The sequence below is a fragment of the Silurus meridionalis genome, chromosome 1, assembly GCF_014805685.1.
Source record: "Silurus meridionalis isolate SWU-2019-XX chromosome 1, ASM1480568v1, whole genome shotgun sequence".
NCBI lineage: Eukaryota > Metazoa > Chordata > Actinopteri > Siluriformes > Siluridae > Silurus > Silurus meridionalis.
Window position 1 is genome coordinate 23,937,621 of NC_060884.1, and position 21,176 is coordinate 23,958,796.

General features: G+C 39.0%; 1 protein-coding gene across 5 annotated transcripts in view; it reads left to right on the forward strand.

The window, feature by feature from the left end:
• The window catches only part of LOC124382710 (LIM domain containing preferred translocation partner in lipoma), a 199,930-nt gene that overhangs the window by 65,628 nt on the left and 113,126 nt on the right, over positions 1 to 21,176 (forward strand). For all 5 annotated transcript variants that reach the window (XM_046844903.1, XM_046844928.1, XM_046844912.1 and 2 more), the window contains one exon: positions 5,280 to 5,476. In XM_046844903.1, coding sequence (XP_046700859.1) covers positions 5,284 to 5,476 — 193 coding nt within the window. In that variant the 5' untranslated portion in view covers positions 5,280 to 5,283. The remainder of the gene's footprint in view (positions 1 to 5,279; positions 5,477 to 21,176) is intronic.

Sequence of the window (21,176 nt, forward strand, 5' to 3'; positions counted from 1 at the left end):
CTGTGTTGTGGAAGTATTCGCTGCTGTAATTCCACGCTTATGTGGGCCAGACGAAGTGGTTAGTGTGGGCCATATTTATGCGTATTTACTCATTTGATATCAAGGATTGTTTGCACAAATCTTCAGCAGCATGGAGACTGACAGTTTGGAATGGAGACAGTTGGTAATAGTATTAGCAGTGTTACACAAGTTTATTTCTTTAAAATGTGCAAAATATTTTACAATTTTGTGTAATTGGTAAGGCCACACTGTTTTAGCATTCTTTCTCTGTTCGTGTATGTTTTTTTCGAAGACGTTTCGAAGAGTAAATATGTAACTTTCAGCTAAGTGAATTGAACGCCACTGCTTTTTACACTTATGTACGTATTGTGTTTTTAAAGCCACCCTGAAGGTGAACACATCATCCCTTTGAATCATTTGTGCAGTCCTACCAAATCCTATTTTAAAAAACACACTCATATTCGGACAGCTAAATATGCACAGCACTAGCAATTACTATAGCAGGTGCCACGTCCTGTGCCGTGATATCAGTACAGTGTATTGTATATTTATTTATAGGAAACCACTTGCTTTAGAACATCACTGTAGGCGATGTAAACTATTGCACCTTTTTATACTTATAAAAAGCATTCATCATGGTGCAGTTGTGTGTGAAGTAAAAAAAAAAAAAAAAAAAAAAAAAAAAAAAGGGTGATGTGGAAATAACAGGGTTGGTATGGAAACATATTTCGTTGAATTGCTGAAAACACTTTCGTTACCTTTTCAGGGCAAATTAGCCTGGATTTATTTATTTATTAATTTGCTTGTTTATTCAATGCCCTATAATCTTTCCTGCCAGAAACATAAAAAAATGCACTCATACCTATGAACATAAATTGGATGAGCTGAGTGATCACACTTTTGATTGTCCACATTTGTTTACAACTGAAGGTCTGTTTCACTATCATTAGCTTTGACTGTTGCAATACTTATCTACACAATGTTCCCTTTATTTTCAACGAATCCATCCGCTGTGCTCGGGCCTCATAGAAGATTTTATTTCGTCACATATAAATGACAGCACACATTCACATTTTCAGCTTGTTAGGAAGTTGGGGTCAGAACGCAGGGTTTGGAATCTTATAATGGCCCCCTGGAGCACAGAGAGTTAAGGGCTTGCTCAAAGGTCCACCAGTGGAAGCTTGACCATGCTGATACTTGAATTCCCCCGAACTTTTGATTAGTCAATCAGACCATAATCTTTTGGGCCAAATCATGCAGGGAACACTCATTATTTCAGTTTGAACCCAAAAATGTAAATTAGAAAGTCATGTAGGCGAGTGAATCAGCGACACGCAATTGAAGACCACACTATACTCATCTTTTACAAAAATCTAACTAGGCTTCACACGGTTAACTTAGCATTTCCAAGTGGCATTTAAATGATGTATAACGCAAGTATTAAATTGGTTGGTTGGGGAAATTTTCTAAGGCAGTTATATTAATAAAGTTATGCTATATTGTTACAGATGATAATGTTGTAGTGCAGTCTTTCACAGAAACAAACATAACCCTGTCTGCTTATACAAATCGTGATGCACTGCACCTCGAAATAACTTTCTGGGCCATAATTATAGATTTCCTAACCTCCTAATACATCTTGCCATTGGTCTCTTTCTTTGTTCTTTGTCCTGTATTTTTTTCTTCATAGGTCATTGTTTAGAACTTATTTCTTTTAAGAAGTGTATCAATTTCTTAAGTGAATTAACATATACAAAAAAATCAGTAATTAAAATCAAGCTCAAACCAAAACTAGTGGTCGGAAAGTGTAATCCTAGCATATGTTTCTTTTCACGTTGTTAATACACAGAATGGTGCGGGTCTGCCTGTCTTAATAGGCAAGCCATGCAAACATATGTTTAATGAAAAAAAACCCAACAATATCTAATATTCCACAGAAACGTTCCAATTTAACTTGAAGTGTGTGTGTGTGGCCCGATGACCCTTGGTGTGCTCAAATGACGTAGAAGGTTGTTTTCGTCTGAAGAGAGTCAGAGGTGGAGACATGAGAGAAAGAGACGCCGCTGCGGTTTCTCAGTATGTAAGAGTCGAGGGAGGAAGGGATGAAGAGAACTGGAAGAGATATTAAAAGATGATTGTGCGTGGGCTGTCTTGGCTCCGGAGGGAAAATGTAAAGTCTGCATCAATCAGCAAGGGGATAAAACAACATGGCAACCAAAAAAAAAAGTGTTTCCACAAGAAAGAAAGCAAAGAGAAGTAGGGGAAAAAAGCAAAAAAAAAGAAAGAAAGAAAGAAAGAAAGAAAGAAAGAAAGAAAAAGAATGTGGTGTAGAAATTGTTTGTGTTTCAACATTGTGCCACAGTGGAAGATGGAGATGGTGAAATAACAACAGTTTCTGGCCTCGCCCACATTTCAGTTCTTAGATTTTGTGCCTGTGACTCCTTTTTAAAATAACAAATCTGTTGTATGAAAAAATGTTTAATTCTATTTGACACTGTTTATTTATCAGCGCTGCATCTTCTTTTATTTTAATGAGGATTTATGGATGGTGAGGGAACTGGTAGCTTATTGGTTAAAGCATTGAACGTTGGACCAGAAAGTCATGAGTTCAAATCCCAGCACCACCAAGCTGCCACTTCTAGGCCCTCAAGCAGTCCCTTAAACTTTAAATGCTCAGTAGTATATATGAGATAACTGTAGGTTACGTCCAGGGAGTTCAGAGGTCCAGGGGAAAAAACAACAGCCTAAGTAAATGTAAAAACCATTGTTAGACTCATATTGAAACAGTAAGATCAACTTTAAACCCTTAACAGCCTATACTCACCCCCCAATTTATTAGGAACACCTGCACGTTCCTGCACTTATCACAAGCTGCAGCACAGTGCATGAAAAATCATGCAGATGCAGGCCAGGAGCTTCAGGTAAGGCTTACATAAAAAATCTAAATGGAGATCTCTGTGACTTTGATCACGGCATGGATGATGGTGCCAGAAGAGCTGGGTTGATTATTTTAGAAACTCCTGGGATTTTTTTTGCACACAACAAACTAGAGTTTATACAAAATGGCATTACATAGGGGAAAAAATTAAACACATTGAATGAGGAACACAATGCGAGATTCTTGTTCTTGGCTGACAGGAGTGAAATGTGATGTAGTCTTCTACTATTGTACTCAAGCCTTGATGTTTTGTGAATTGAGATGCTTTTCTGCGCATCACGGTGGCATAGTGTGATTATTCGAGTTATGATAGATTTCCTGTCAGTTTAAATCAGCCTGGACATTTTTTTTCTTATCTCTCTTATAAACAATATGTTTCCACACATCCTCAATGTTTTTGTCTGTCGTTTGTTTTTGCTCCAATCTGTGGTGACTTTAGATAGAGGTTTAGGGTTTTGTGTAAAAGTCTCCAGACATCAACGAATTATGAAATATTCAAACCAGCGTACCTTGCACCAACAGCCATGCAGATGTTCAAGTCACAGAGTTCACTATCAACTGAAGCCCTTGACCTGTTTCTGCATGATTCATTGCCTTGTGCTGCTGCCACCTGATTAGCTGAATAGATAACTGCATGACTGTGCAGGACAGTTACAGGTGTTTCTATGAAAGTAGATAGTGAGTGTGTACAACAGGGGACAATTTATTATCACAGAACTAACCAGGCTATGTTTTTTCTTTAAAACATAATTCAGTGAATTTTTTCTTCTTTATATTTTCTTATTGTGTTCTCATTGGGCTTCTCATACTGTTATACTCATATCTAAATTACCATTCTGTACAACCATAGTTAATTAGGATGGCAGACAAAATAAAATTAGTATACCAAATGACGTGCACCATGCAGCAGTACATAACTCCTATTTGATTTCTTTATAAATATTACAGATTATAAATTATTCATATGGATTCACAGGGAATAAGAACAAACAGGGAAGCACAGTGATGCTCTAAGCACATTCTCATTCAACCAGCTGTATGATTGCAGAACTGCATATGAAAAGTCCTGTTAATAATGCTACATAATTCTCATATAAGTCCTTTATGATGGCTAAAATAAATCTTATGTATTGTACATTTGTAACTCGCTTCAACAGCTGTCCACGGTCAGTTAGCACCGTTTCAGCATTCGAGATGTCAAAGTTGATATAACACCTGAGGCAAATGACATAAGGTTGTGTTATGATGACCCAATGCTGTGTGGCTGCTCACATTATTCTTTGCTTAACACATATACACGTTCAGGATCTGCTGTGGATATCTGATCCCCACCCATAGCAGGTGTATGTGTCATTTTTCACCTCCATCAATGCTGCTTCAATCTCGACCATTAAGAGGGAGATCTCATGTCATAAGACATGTCTTGTCCCCACATTACAGCTTTCCTGTGCTATGTGTGAGGCTTAGGTGACTGGTCTAGACCGAGCATTCCCTTTCAAGCATTCATTCCTCGCTTTTGACACCGCTCTGGTGTTTTTATGAACCTGACTATTGCGCACTGTTGACGTTTGCTACTAATTCTGGACGGCTGACATTTCAGGAGATTAGAACATGTAACAGTAGCCTTAATGCTTAGCCAAGTCCAGAGGCCAGGTCCACTTCCACAATGGGATTATATCTCAGATTACAGATTCACAAACTCTTTGACTCTCTCTCTCTCTTTAGCATCGCTGGTAGGATTCGAGGAAAGATGAACACAGTTTATTGTTGTGAAGTACGGTGCAGTAATTTATCTGGAACAATGTTCATCCTTGAAATGACTGAAGGTGACAGAGATAGAGAGAGATATTAACGTAGAAATTAGGGTCATGTTGCTCTCTAATCAGTGTTTCAGAAACAGCCTGAGTGAATTAGAATTCGGACCCAGTGGAAATGTAATTTTACTGTGAATAAGCCAGTGTTATTCTGTTAGAAGTGCTACATTGTTCAGATCAAATAAAAAAAAAAAAACATTTATCGAATGCGCTTTCAGTTTGTATAATTAATAAACTGCTTTTTTTTTGTAGCAACTTAGTTTTAAGGGTCACATTTTGGCTTTATCGCAAGCCTTGAATTTGATCTTGCAAACTTCTGATCACAAGATCAAATATTTATAGAGTCATCTTATAAAGTTATTTTCATTCATTAATAACTTCCTGGAAAGCAATATAAAAAGGTATGTAGATTTAAAAGTAATGAATCAACATACAGCATGTTCATGACGAAACCAGCTCAGCAATCAGTAAGAATAATAATGTTCTGTTTTTTTTTTGTTTTTTTGCCCTTTATTTTTCCCATGCAGAACCATGTGGAGTGACCAGAACAATGGAAGCCAGCACGGACATGTGACTGCCAGGATGGAGACCAGTTTGCCAATGGGGACCCCGAGCATCTCGGTATCGCAGCACCAGGCTCCGAAAAAGTTTGCTCCAGTTGTGGCGCCCAAACCCAAGTTCAACCCGTACAAGGCTCCAGGGGACTCTACACATGATATTGCAGGTAAGACTTCATTTTTTGTGGAATTGTAAGAGTCTGCCTATTTCCATTAGAAACAGTGTGTGTTGAATATAAATCTAGAAACTAGATGAATATTTCTTTTTAGATTAATAGCTTAGGAAACTGGCTCACACCACTGTAGCTCATCTGTTTGCTTCTGTTTAATATATTCAGACACTCTAGCCGGCTTGGTTGTTGTGCCTAATTGATCAAAATGTGACAAATGAGCTAAGGTGTTTTTTTTTTTTATTTTTATTTTTTTAAACACACTAAGAGCAAAAAATAAAGTGAAAGAGAGGATATGCGGGACCGATGATTATCTGCATGCATTACTTACTGTGTTACTGTGACAATGACGATATTTCACTCTGGAAGCAAAACTTCATTAGTTTATTTCATAATCCGCTCTTTGTTAAAGGCCATTGTCAGTAGAATCTATTGTGTGCATTAAAACTGGAAGAGAGGATAGCCAATCATGTGGCAGCAGGACAATTCATAAAATCCGTTAATGTTCACGTCGCACTTTAGAATGGAGAATGGTGTCATTGACCATCATGTGGTTGTTGGTGCCAGACAGGTTGGTTTAAGTATTTTTAGAAGCTGCTGATTTTTATTGCTGATATGGCTGCTATTTTTATACGCACATGTGCACACACTAGTCCCTAGAGTTTGCATAGAATAGTGTGTGGTAGTTGTCTTGAGGGGAAATAAATTCTTCACAAAAAGTTAACTATTGACCAACTGTAAAATGTGTTATACAGTATATCAGATTTAGGTCCGGGCAGGATATTTGACCATGTTGGGACTAATACTTACCGCAGTAGATGACAAAACTGATGTCTTTATGCATTTCACACTAATTTTCAGTTTTCCACCAATTTTCCACCAGCGTTTTATTGATTCTGAAAAGATAATTTGTCATTCATTCCCACTGTGAAATTCAGTGGTAGGATTAAGAACAAGTGGACTATGCAGAAGGTCTGTTGCACCCTCAAAAAGACTATTACGTTTAAGTTTCTTTTGTGATAGTCAAAAAGTTGTACTTACTTTGCTGTCGCTCAGCATCTTCTTTCAGGTCCCCAGGCAACTGAAATATCCATAACTCTTAACTCTTAAACTGTTGGTGGTCTTAGACATTGCTGACTTTTGAGAATTTACATTGATGTTTCTTGAATGATCATTGACTCACATGCTATGAACACAAAATATTAGTATTTAGGAATTCATCTTTTGAATAAATAGAATGTCTATTAATATATTTTTTTAATTCATTGTTATTTGATTCTGTGTCTTGCTGAGATACAGTGTAAATATATTTTTCTTTCATTGCTACACAACTTGCAGCAGATAATGAAATAACGAGTTTATATAGAACGTAGCCTTTTGCAGCTCTCTGCCACATCATGTCTGTGGAATTCTGAACTAGATAAAACTCCTACATGAATATATCACTGAATGATAAAAAGGAATAATGCTTGGATAAATTGGGACTCTTAGAATCATCAATGTAAACATGAAATGATTGTACACACGCAAAACAATTAAACGGTTTAGTTCTGGAACAAGATTATTTAGACAGATAAACCCAAGATTAACATATGCGGGAATAATAGGAAGAGAGCTATCTTGAAACGAAGAGCTTACTATCCAAAGAATACCCTCTGCTTTTTGTGACTGTTGAAAGATGTAACAGGATCAAGTCTGAAGTGTGTAAGCTATCATTTTTGACCAGATTTAATCATTTTTGAAAACCTTATAGGATGATATTTCACAGTAATGACAATAACCCAGAGAGTACAGTGTTACCATTCCAAGAACTTTTTAAGGCAAAAAAAAAAAAAAAGTGTTACTAAATGGTCAAACCAGTCACCTGAACTCAACCCAGTTGAGCATGATTTTAATACCACAAACAAGCAGCAACTAAATTCAAAGTATTTGCATCCAAGCATTTAAAATTCATCCTTATAATTGTTAGTTTGTCCAGTTTTTTTTTTAGGCCTAAATGGCTGTAAACAGCTTAATGTGAAATTTTTAAAATCCTAGAAGTTTGTAATTGTATTTGATTATTTCTTCTACTCCTTCTTTCAGCTTCTCCCATTAGGGGTCGCCTATCCACTTAATGGATCCACTTCCTGCTTCACCATCTCCACCTTCTCTCTCTCTCTTATTTTCCTCGTTCATTAGCTGCACAAAATACTCCCTCCATCTTCTCAACACATTTTCCTCACTCATCAACACATTTCCATCTCCATCCTTTATTGCTCTAACTTGCAGCACATCCTTCCCAGCTCAGTCCCTCTGCCTGCCCAATCGGTACAAATCCTTATCTCCTTCCTTAGTGTCCAACTTCTCATACAGCTCCTCATATGCCTTTTCCTTGTCTTTTGCCACATTCCTCTTCACCTGCTGCCACATCTCCTTGTACTCCTGCCTACTTTTCGCATCTCTCTGTTGTTTCAATTTTGTTTTGCCAACCTCTTTCCCCTTATGCTGTCCTGCACTTCCTCATTCTACCACCACATCTATTTGTCTTCCTTTCTCTTTCCAGATGTCACACCAAGTACCCTATTTAGCTGTCTCCCTTATCACTTCTGCAGTAGTTGCGCAATCATCCAGCACCTCTTCACCACCACCGAGCCCCTGTCTGACCTCTTCCCTGAACCTCACACTACAGTCTCCACCATCTTATTCTTCTTTTAGTCCTCACACTGCTCCTCTTCTTCTTCACCTCCAAAATCATCCTAAAGACCACCATCCGATGCTGTCTAGCAACACTGTCCCCTGCCAACACCTTACAGTCTCCAATCTCCTTCAGGTTGCATCTCCTAAATAGACTATAGTCCACCTGTGTGCACCTTCCTCCACTCATACGTCACCCTATGATCCTCCTTTTTTAAATAAGTGTTCACCACTGCCATTTCCATCCTTTTAGCAAAATCTACCACCTTCTGCCCTTCCACATTCTCTCCTTAAGGCCATACCTACCCATCACCTCCTCATCACCTCCATTCCCTTCACCTACATGCCCATTAAAGTCTGCCTCAATCACCAATTCAGAATTTTCCCTTCTCCTCCATCGCACAACCCATTTGTGGAGCATAAGCACTGATGACATTTATCATCACCCCTTCAACTTCCAGCTTCGAGTTCATCACCCTATCAGAAACTCTCTTCACCTCCACTACACTTTTACTGTACTCTTCCTTCAGAATCACCCCTACACTATTTCTCTTTCCATCCACACCATGATAGAAAAATTTCAACCCACCTCCAATGTTCCTGGTCTTACTCCCTTCTCACTTGGTCTCCTGAACACACCACATATCTACCTTTTTCCTCTCCATCATATCAGCTGTCTCTCTCCCTTTACCAGTCATAGTACCACACATAATAATACGACACAGTCTCATGGCATTTCCTGATATAGAAATTTAATCTATTGATTCGTGTTCATGGACACGATTTTCCCTCTTTTTTTCATGTCGCTCAGCACGACTGGATCCGTCTCCATAGCAATGGAGGCTGAGGATCAGGGGTAATGCTGACAGAAATGCTAAATGTAATCCCCATTTTTCTATCAGAGAATAAGGCAGAAAATATAAGTTTAGGATTAGGGTTATACTGTAATGAATGTGTGTGTCTCTAATTAATGCAGTCTCCTTTATTAACTGGTAGAATATATTTACTGTATTTTGACTGGAAGGATTCACTGACGATGGTTTATATTCTCACGAAATGTCGTGAGACTGGGCTCAATAATATTATTATATTTATGATTAACAATCAAATGATTATTTAGTTAAAAACTAGTTCATGTGAATGCAGGTGACATCATTTGTCTTCTTCTGTTTGTCATTGAGTCAGTGTTGCTAATGCAAAGTAGCCCTTCATTACCAAACATCAAGTAACTAAATTAGGATACAATCACAAATCATACACAAACTGTTAAAAATTAAACCATTGGTTACATAAAAGCTAACCTTCATCTGCGAGATCACAGGGAAATTAACGTGAAAACATGATCTGTTAACTGGTTGCATATGTCAGATTTATTGCGTGACTCGGTCAGAGAAAAGCTGTCGCTATCAAACATTGTTTCCTTAATCAGCTGATTCAGTGTAATGGTCAAAGAACAGATCAAATAGGCCAAGTGATGGAATGTTTGCAAAGAAATCGCAATCCCTTGTAAAAGAATTTTTTTGTAGTTTTTAAATACAAAAATACAGTAGTTTATTTTGATACATGGTGTTCAATATTCAATACAAAAACTAAAACTTGTATATTATAAAGATTCATCACACACAGACTGATATATTTCAAGTTTTTATTTCTTATCATTTTGATTATGGCTTTAGTTAATGAAAACCCAAAATTCAATATCTCAGATAGAATATTGTGAAAAAGTTCGATATTGGAAACTCATGGTGTCAAACTTTAATCAGCTAATTAACTCAAAACACCAGCAAAGGTTTCCTGAGCCTTTAAATGGTGTCTTAGTTTGGTTCAGTAGGCACAGTCATGGGGAAGACTGCTGACTTGACAGTTGTCCAGAAGACGATCATTGACATGGAGGGTAAGACACAAAAGGTCATCGCTAAAGAAGCTGGCTGTTCACAGAGTGCAGTATCCAAGCACATTAATGGAAAGTTTAATGAAAGGAAAAAACATGGTAGAAAAAGATGAAATAAAGCCCAGAATTTGGGGAGATTCACAAAAAGTGGACTGCAGCTGGAGTCAGTGGTTCAAGAGCCACCACGCACAGACGTATCCAGAACATGATCTACAACTGTGTCAAGCCACTCCTGAACCAGAGACAACGTCAGAGGTGTCTTGCCTGTGTCAAGGACAAAAAGGACTGGACTGTTGCTCAGTGAGCCAAAGTCCTTTTTTCAGATGAAAGTAAATGTAGCATTTAATTTGGAAAACAAGGTCCCAGAGTATAAGGAAAATGAGGAGAGGCACAGAAACCAAGTTGCTTGAGTTTCAGTGTAAAATTTGCCATCTACCAGTTAGTTTTAGTTTTATACACACATTTTTTTCTGTTTGTTACATTGTTTTGCTTTGTCTTTAAAAAAAAAAAAGGGGGGAATTGTTGGCAGTTGTTTGAAATACATTGAGCAGAGAATTTTTGTTAATTTGTGAACAAATAATCAAATGGTTAAACATAAAAAAAAAAAATTCACAGCCTCCTTTGCTCATATTTGCTAAGGCTGCAAATACATATGAAAGGGCACTGTATGAATTTTTGTAAATTCTTCAGCTAGAGGGAGTTTACCAGGTTTTTTTTTTAATTTGCTGTAGGACTAGAGACATTAGTCAGAAAGTAAGATTGTCATAGATTTTTATTTGCCCACTCCAAAACAAAAAAAAAAAAAAAAAAGGCAACAACGATGCCAGGTGATCATGAGTTCATTCTCCGCTCAGATGTCTCATGGTGCTAGTCAAAAAGGGTAACATGTAGCACCACTTCAAAATGCATTCTCTACAGCCATAAGCAAACCAGTAAGCAGGTCTGTCCTTGCTTTTCACTCATCAGTTAGTTGGTGATCTGGACCTTTGTATGAACAATGACTTTTTTTTTAAATCAACTAGACCTACACAAACTCTCAATTTTTATTATGCTTTTGCTCTTTCCTGATTATAGACAATCTTATTTCACTCTTCTTGTAGCGTTCTTTTTCTCCCCCTGATCATTTTCTCTGCATGCGGCATGAAAGTGGACTACAATGCAATCTTCAGAACTAATAATTTATCTGCACTCAGCGTAGTTGTAGGCAGATGCTGAACTTTTCAAGTTGGATTTCGCACGGCTTCAAGACTGAATATGTTTTGTATTACAGTTGATCAAGCTTTTGTCTATCTTTAGAATAAAATGTTCAAAGCACTTTTGACAGACTGGGCTCTTCCTGAATTCACACCCACTCATAGTATTTGTGTTGTTGTTGTGGTTGTTTCTTATAAATATACAGTTTCAAATAGGATTTAGGCAATTAGAGAAAAGGGGGAAAAAAAAATGCAGAGAGGTTAGAATCTGTCTGCTGTGTTCTCCTTCCACCTTGCAGCATCTCAGCAAACAGCGACCATCACATCCTGTCAGTCCTGTCCAAAAGATAAAGCAATTTAGCTAACAGCTTGCACTTTGGTCATTTATTTAAGTCTATTATTGGGGCTTCGTCTCCGCAATAGCACCGCTCTTTTCTTTCACTAATTGGCGGATAGCAACTCTGTCAGACGTAGCAACATTTCCATGGTTACAGTACAGACTTTCTGGACCCTAAAACACTTGCTGATTAGAAACATGACTCAAACTTTATCTTTGTGAGGAAAATTGCTTTAATTAAGCTGTTCTATTTTGGTATATTTTACAGCTTTATGAGATGGATTGAAAGGATTGAAAGGGTTTCTTTCTAACCCCCCTTCTATTTTTCTTTGCCTTCCTCAATTGTGAAGCACTCAGAGAGTGAAGGAGGACATTTTTGACAAATCCAGCATAGAAGCAAATAGCTGCTCCACAGCTGGACAAATGTTCCTTACTTTATTCCATCACATACTGTTACACTATTCTACTAACATAGAGTTGCTGGCATTTTCCAGTGGAGTTGGTAAAGTGAAGTGTGCACCTTGTACTGTACGTCTGGAGCAGCAGTGGAGCACACATCCTGCTCAGGTTGAAGATTTTCTTGCTGTAAAACGTCTGATAAAGTAACACCGTCCAAGCAAAAAAATCCTTTGTCTGTCACTAATTCATTACAACACAGTCCGATTCTTCTTCACATGTGGCTTGTTAGGTAAATGGGTTGAGAGCTCAGGGTCAGCCAAGATACACTGATTACTAGAGCAGAGAGGTTAAAGACACAGCAGTGGCAGTTTGGCAGTATTGAGGTTTTGACCTTCTTGTTGCTAACACAGAGCCTTAACTGTTGATTTTAAAAATTGTCATTATCTAGTTTATATTTCTTTGTTTTTTACTTTATTACCCTCTTTATTACTATATATATATATATATATATATATATACAGTACAGACCAAAAGTTTGGACACACCTTCTCATTCAAAGAGTTTTCTTTATTTTCATTACTATGAAAATTGTAGATTCACATTGAAGGCATCAAAACTATGAATTAACACACGTGGAATTATATATGGAATTATATACATAACAAAAAAGTGTGAAACAACTGAAAATATGTCATATTCTAGGTTCTTCAAAGTAGCCACCATTTGCTTTGATTACTTCTCTTGATGAGCTTTAAGAGGTAGTCACCTGAAATGTTCTTCCAACAGTCTTGAAGGAGTTTCCAGAGATGCTTGGCACTTGTTGGCCCTTTTGCCTTCACTCTGCGGTCCAGCTCACCCCAAACCATCTCGATTGGGTTCAGGTCCGGTGACTGTGGAGGCCAGGTCATCTGGCGCAGCACCCCATCACTCTCCTTCTTGGTCAAATAGCCCTTACACAGCCTGGAGGTGTGTTTGGGGTCATTGTCCTGTTGAAAAATAAATGATGGTCCAACTAAACACAAACCGGATGGAATAGCATGCCGCTGCAAGATGCTGTGGTAGCCATGCTGGTTTCAGTATGCTTTCAATTTTGAATAAATCCCCAACAGTGTCACCAGCAAAACACCCCCACACCATCACACCTCCTCCTTCATGCTTCACGGTGGGAACCAGGCATGTAGAGTCCATCCGTTCACCTTTTCTGCGTCACACAAAGACACGGTGGTTGGAACCAAAGATCTCAAATTTGGACTCATCAGGCCAAAGCACAGATTTCCACTGGTCTAATGTCCATTCCTTGTTTTCTTTAGCCCAAACAAGTCTCTTCTGCTTGTTGCCTTTCTTTAGCAGTGGTTTCCTAGCAGATATTCTACCATGAAGGCCTGATTCACACAGTCTCCTCTTAACAGTTCAAGTCAAGTCAAGAGGCTTTTATTGTCATTTCTACTATACACAGTGGTACACAGTACACAGTAAAAATGAGACAACGTTTCTCCAGAACCCTGGTGCTACACTAAACAACAAACAACAAAACAACATTAAGCTAAAACACAAGTTACATAAAGTGCATCGAGTGCAACCTGGTGCAAACAGTGCAGACAGACGACACAAGACACAAAACCCTATATAGCGCCGACCAGTAAACCTACTGTATACTAGATTATACAGTACTGTACAAGAAAACTGTAAAAACTATACAAAAGTATAAACTATATCCCAGAAGTGAGTGTAAACAGTGTAGTGCAAAAATACAGCAGCAGTCGAAGGTGCAAAACAGCATGTAAACAGTATAATACAATGAAAATCATAAATGTGCAAGAACAGCAGTTGAGAGTGGTACTGTTAAGAATAATAAATAATAAATAAATGAATGGTGGTGGAATGGATTGAGATGAGTGATGAGTGTGTGTTAGGTGTTAAGTCCAGGAAAAATGTTTTCAGTTCGTTACACATTTGAGTGAGTGTGTGTGTGTGAGAGAGTTCCGTTTCAGTTCTGTGTGTTGAGAAGCCTGATGGCTTGTGGGAAGAAACTGTTGCACAGTCTTGTTGTGGCGGCCGAATGCTTCGGAACCGTTTTCCTGATGGTAGAAGTGTAAAAGTGTGTGTGAGGGGTGTGTGTGGTCGTCCACAATGCTGTGTGCTTTGCGGATGCAGTGTGTAGTGTAAATGTCCATGATAGAGGGGAGAGAGATTCCGATGATCTTCTCAGCTGTCCTCACTATCCTCTGTAGGGACTTGCGGTCCGAGACGGTGCAGTTCCCAAACCAGGCAGTGATGCAGCTGCTCAAGATGCTCTCAATGGTCCCTCTGTAGAACATGGACAGGATGGGGGAGGAGGTGGGTTTTCCTCAGCCTTCTCAGGAAGTAGAGACGCTGCTGGGCTTTCTTGGTGATGGAGCTGGTGTTAAGTGACCAGGTGAGGTTGTCTGCCAGATGAACACCAAGGAATTTGGTGCTCTTGACGATCTCCACTGAGGATCCATCAATAATCAGTGGAGATTGGTCGCTCTGTGCTCTCCTGAAGTCCACAACCATCTCTTTCGTTTTGTCCACGTTCAGAGACAGGTTGTTTGCTCCACACCAGGCAGTTAGCCGTTGCACCTCTTCTCTATATGCTGACTCGTCGTTCTTGCTGATTAGACCCACCACGGTCGTGTCATCAGCGAACTTGATGATGTGGTTCGAGCTGTGCATTGCTACACAGTCGTGAGTCAGCAGAGTGAACAGCAGTGGGCTGAGCACACAGCCCTGGGGGGCCCCAGTGCTCAGTGTGGTGGTGCTGGAGATGCTGTTCCCGATCCTGACTGACTGAGGTCTCTCAGTCAGGAAGTCCAGGATCCAGTTACAGAGGGAGGTGTTCAGGCCCAGAAGGTTCAACTTCTCGATCAGGTGCTGAGGAATGATTGTGTTGAATGCTGAGCTGAAGTCAATGAACAGCATTCGCACATAAGAGTCCTTGTTATCCAGGTGGGTGAGGGCCAGATGAAGGGTTGTGGAGATAGCGTCGTCCGTGGAACGATTTGGACGATACGCAAACTGCATGGGGTCCAGGGAGGGTGGAAGCTGTGTCTTAATGTGCCTCATGACGAGCCTCTCGAAGCACTTCATCACGATGGGTGTGAGCGCGACGGGACGATAGTCATTGAGGCAGGAGACAAAAGACTTCTTCGCACGGGAACAATGGTCGTTGTCTTGAGGCACGTGGGAACAACGTTGCTGCTCAGGGAGATGTTGAAGATGTCAGTGAGGACATCTGCTAGCTGTTCTGCACATTCCTGAGCACTCTGCCAGGAATGTTGTCTGGTCCAGCAGACTTCCGTGGGTTAACTCTGCATAGAGTTTTCCTCACTTCAGCTGTGGTTAGACAGAGCACCTGGTCAGTGGGAGGAGGGATGGTCTTCCTCGCCACCACGTTGTTCTGCACCTCGAACCGGGCGTGAAGTCGTTCAGCACATCTGGGAGGGAGGGTCACGGTCACAAGCAGGTGATGTGGTCTTGTAATTCGTGATCGCCTGGATGCCCTGCCACATGCGCCGGTGTCTCCACTGTCCTGGAAGTGGTTGTGGATTTTCTTGGCGTGCGCGCCGCCTCTCTGATAGCACGAGACAGTTTGGCCCTTGCTGTTTTAAGGCCGCCTTGTCCCCTGTTCTGAAGGCAGAGTCTCTTTGTTTCAGCAGCGCACGCATTTGCAGTCATCCACGGTTTCTGGTTGGGCGTGTAGTGATGGTCTTGGAGATGGTCACGTCATCAACGCACTTGCTGATGTAGCAGGTCACTGATGACGTGTACTCCTCCAAGTTGATTTAATCGCCGTAGGTTGCAGCCTCTCTAAACATGTCCCAGTCAGTGCACTCAAAACAGTCCTGAAGAGCAGAAGTAGCTCCTTCTGGCCAGGTTTTCACCTGTTTCAGAACCGGTTTAGAGCGTCTGACGAGCGGTCTGTATGCTGGGATCAACATAACAGAGCTGTGGTCTGAGTATCCGAGATGGGGGCGGGGCTCCGCACGATACGCGCCGGGGATGTTTGTGTAAACAAGAGCCAGCGTGTTCGCTCCTCTCGTTGCAAAGTCCACATGCTGATGGAGTTTAGGAAGCACAGTCTTGAGATTCACATGGTTGAAATCTCCGGCGATAATAAACAATCCGTCGGGGTGAGCATTCTGCAGGTCGCTAATAGCGCCGTAGAGTTCACTCAGTGCCTCCTTAGCATTAGCACTGGGTGGAATGTACACTCCGACGATGTAAACTGTGGTAAATTCCCGTGGTAAATAAAAAGGTCTGCATCTAACAGTCACAAACTCCACTAGCGATGAGCAGAAGCATGAAACGAGTACAGAGTTCTTACACCATTCCGTGTTGATATAAACACACATGCCACCACCGCGAGTCTTACCGCACAGAGCTGCATTTCTGTCGGCTCGAAACACGGTTAGCCCGTCTAGCTGGATGGCGGCTTCCAGAACTCCGGAACTTCCGGAACAGTTGTTGTAGAGATGTGTCTGCTGCTAGAACTCTGTGTGTCATTGACCTGGTCTCTAATCTGAGCTGCTGTTAACCTGCGATTTCTGAGGCTGGTGACTCGGAAGAACTTATCCTCCGCAGCAGAGGTGACTCTTGGTCTTCCTTTCCTGGGGCGGTCCGCATGTGAGCCAGTTTCTTTGTAGCACTTGATGGTTTTTGTGACTGCACTTAGGGACACTTTCAAAGTTTTCCCAATTTTTCGGACTGACTGACCTTCATTTCTTAAAGTAATGATGGCCACTCGTTTTTCTGTACTTAGCTGCTTTTCTTGCCATAATACAAATTCTAACAGTCTATTCAGTAGGACTATCAGCTGTGTATCCACCTGACTTCTGCACAACACAACTGATGGTCCCAACCCCATTTATAAGGCAAGAAATCACACTTATTAAACCTGACAGGGCACACCTGTGAAGTGAAAACCATTTCAGGTGACTACCTCTTGAAGCTCATCAAGAGAAGGCCAAGAGTGTGCAAAGCAGTAATCTAAGCAAAAGGTGGCTACTATGAAGAACCTACAATATGACATTTTTTGATCAGTTGTTTCACACTTTTTTTTGTTATGTATATAATTCCACGTGTTAATTCATAGTTTTGATGCCTTCAGTGTGACTCTACAATTTTCATAGTCATGAAAATAAAGAAAACTCTTTGAATAAGAAGGTGTGTCCAAACTTTTGGTCTGTACTGTATATATAGAGATCAGATTTTATTTTTACATTAGTCAATTCCTAAGACTTACCCAATGACACAAGTTGTAATTTTTACAAGTTTGCAGTATTACACAACAAAGAATATGTACTGTAATTTGTTATATATATATTATGTATGTATGTATGTATATGTGTGTGCGTGTGTGCGTGCGTGTGTGGCGAGAGAAGAAGAGAGAAATGTTATATAAAATATTTTCAAATTTTTATATATAACAGCATAAATGACTTAGTGTTTTATTCCTCATACACATTAGGATTTGTTAACACTAACAGTACATTTATTTATTCATAAAATGTATTTATAATATCTTTATTTATTATAAATAAAACACTGTTTTCATCTGTTTCTAGTCAAATGTGTATTAGAAACTATTTAGTTCCTATTATTACTTGTCATAGCAGTGATAAAGCTTCATTCCATCAACAGACTCTATTTTTTCTTTTTGTTAAAGCTGTATTGTTTGTCAGAGAACTTAAATAAACACAATCCACAGCCCTCTGCTTAAAGATCTTTGTCAGAAGACTGAAAGAAGTTTCGACCTCTAAACACTACAAATAACTGACACTGGAGAAGATTTCTAGAAATATTTTCCTCTCGAAAATGTCACCATAATTATAATGTAAGCGATTTGATTAGGTGAGGTGTCTGCTTTACAAGTACCTGTGTATATTATCACTACAGACAAGAGAATGCATTAGAATATAAAACATGATCTGAATTATATCTGGAATTGCTGTCCAAGCAGATTTCATTGCACCAAAAGTCAGAGTCAAGCGTTCAAAATTGTAAGATATTAATCCAAAATGACAATCAAAAAACTGTTAATTTTTTTTTGTTCATGTGTTTGATACCTCAGCATTCCTTTACACTGTATTTTTCAGAGCTAGAGGGAAAAGAGATCGTGCTGTCACACTTTATAGAGACAGTAGCAGTAGAGGCAGGTGTTGATGAAGTTGCCTTCTGTTTCACCTCAGCTGGATGTTGACACTAATGCATGCAAGCATTACTGACATTCCACGAGTGTTTAACATTCAGTTCTTCGCTGACCTCAAAATTGTTGCTCTTGACATTGTCGGAATCATTATAAGGGAAACGTGTACATGCAGTCATTTATCAGTAAAAATTCTGGAATGCAATACGTCAATAAACAGGATTTACTAAACATTACCCTACAGAGGTACATTTGTAGGTAGTTTATCTTTTTCAGCGTGACACTCTATTTGCTGTACACTTTACAGTAGTTCTTATCTTAAATAGTTTGTTTCCTGTTTGAAATAATTTTCTACCGGAAATGTGCAATGTGTTCAAAACTTATATACCTGTGATTAGTGTGTTGAAAGGGTAAATGTCTTGATTCTGGTGGTATAATCAACAATCGCCTCAGCCTGGTTCTGTGTCTATCGCCCCCACAGAGATTAAGAACAGTGCCATCAAAAGTGCTATATGTATTGGCATTAGTGTGGATGTGGCCCAGGCTTGTATTTCCAGTAATTTTCCTGGCATCTAGTGTATGATTTCTAGAAATGTTTTCAAGGGTACGTTAGCAAACACACTGTTTATTGAGTTTAAAATATGAGCCTTGGTGTGTTGCTAGTGCTCTCAGGGTGTGAACCAAAACAACCGGTCTGAGGTTTATTTTACTTTTCCCATTGTGTCTTTCTGAAAAAATGGTTTTCATGGATAAGTTGTCCGCCCTGTAAACCTCTCAGCTACACTACATTGACAAAAGTTTATAAACACCCGACCGTAAGATTTGTATGTGCTTTTTGAACATCTCATTCCACATTTAGTTTCCATTTGCTGCTATAATACCCTCCACTCTTCTGAGAAGTTGTTCTACTTGTGTGGTTGTAGACATTTTGCTCATTCAGACACAAGGGTGTTAATATAGTGAGGTACTGATGTACCAGGCAGCTTTCCAATTCATCCTAAAGGTGTCAATGGAGTTGAGGTCAAAACTCTATAGCAGGCCACTCCCATGTAAACCATATATTCATGGAGTTTGTTTTTTTCAGTGACATTGTCATGCTGTAACAGGTGTGTGTCTCTTATCATCTTGCACACATAAAAAAAAAAACAAACATAAAATGTAACAATATTTACATTATGTATGTGATTATAGATATTTTTATAATAAAGTATCCATCTATCTATCTATCTTACTCACTTACTTACTTACTATTTTATGGATACCTGTCATATGTGAGGTCTCCCTAAACTACTATTAGAAAGATGGAGGCACATGTATTTATGTATATATTAGATATTTTATAGTAATTTGTAATATTTAAAGTAATTAATCTAAATTAATGTGCACAGCCTTAGAAAGAATTTTCTCCATAGCAACATAGAGGTACATACAGAATGAAGCACATTTTGAGCTAAATTGCTGAATCATTTTAATTATATGGTGAAATTGGCAATTTGTATAAACCAAAGGGTCAAGGCACAAGATGCATTTGATGAACTTAAGAAGATTACATTACATTATATATATGTCAGAAATATTACAGTAGACACCACAAGTGTTAACACCACAGCTTCATTATTAGGAGACACATGACACACATGCAGTTCACACACAAGTCACTCTACCTCTCGCTCTCACTCTCGTTCTTTCACTCTCTCTCTCGCTCTAATAATTATTTATTAAATTTCAGATAAATGTAATCTTTTTACATCATCATTATTCTTTTTTTTTAATAGAATTTTAGATGTAATAACTTGTGTATATAAAATAAATAACAAAAATAAACTGTTCATTTTTTTCCATATAGTCAGGTTTGCACTGCAAACCTCAATGACAGCGATTGTAACTATATTAATAAGATGATTACGCTGCCATCACTTTCCTTGAGGCTCTTGAGCGGTTGTTATTGTGTGGTCGGGCTATTACATTAGAGCTATTTATTTCTTTGAAATAAAGAAGTTCTGAAGTAATTTCAGTTTCATTACCTTTGCAGTAGCTGATAGCATCTTCTGCAAAGTCATTTCGTTTGCTGTACCTGCGATCACAGTTTTGAGTTGAAGTATGCACTCTTCAGTTTTTGCTGAGACTTTTCTCACTTTGCTAAGGGTTCCTGGAAGGGTTCCTGTTTACTCAAAATATGGCTCGAGTGTTCCAGTTACATGATGGTCCAGGAAGTGCCTGTACGCTCTGTTGTGATGTGCTCAAGAGGCTCCTATGGGCTTTGTGGTTTACACTTCTGCAAATAGAGGGGCCAATTTTTATACATGTATAAAAAAACTCCTGAAACAACGCTGTTATCAGATAAATAATTGAATATTTACCACAGAAATTGCAAGAATTGCATAATTTCTTTTTCACTTCTCCAGTAGGGTTTCACGCTATTACGACAATTCAATTTACAGAAACTGGATAAACAAAAATAGCTTTTCATATCTAAAGTAAGTCATTAGGTATGGCCCTACATTTACGCCATCATTAATTGTATACTTTATAAAAAAATCTCATTGTATGTGAACATCATTCATTTATATTGAGTATAGATTTGCAGCTGTTTTGCATCTGGTGTTTCAGCAGCTCTTACAAGAATACGTACAGTAGTAAATCGCTAAGCCACACAATATTGTAGACTAAATCTGTGGCATATCTGGTCCAAGCCAGAGGCAGATGAGTTCCCTTTAGAGTGTGATTCTGCTCAAGGTTTTTTTTTTCTCATGTAATTTCAGGTAGATTTTTTTAATGTAGGGTCTTACTCATTTTGCTTATTTGGAATTAGATTTATCTAAAGCTGCTTCCAAACTCTGAAGATTTTGTACAAATTGAACAAAATTGAATTTAATTGAATTTTGAACAACAATGAAGGTTTTGTTATGACCGCCTCAGTCATTGAGATTTTGAAAAGCACAGGAAGTGAATTGAAAATGAATTGAAGTGGCCCACATGCACAGACCTGAAGGTACTAAGGAGCTTTAACTGTTGCACAGGGTCCAAAATCCATCCCC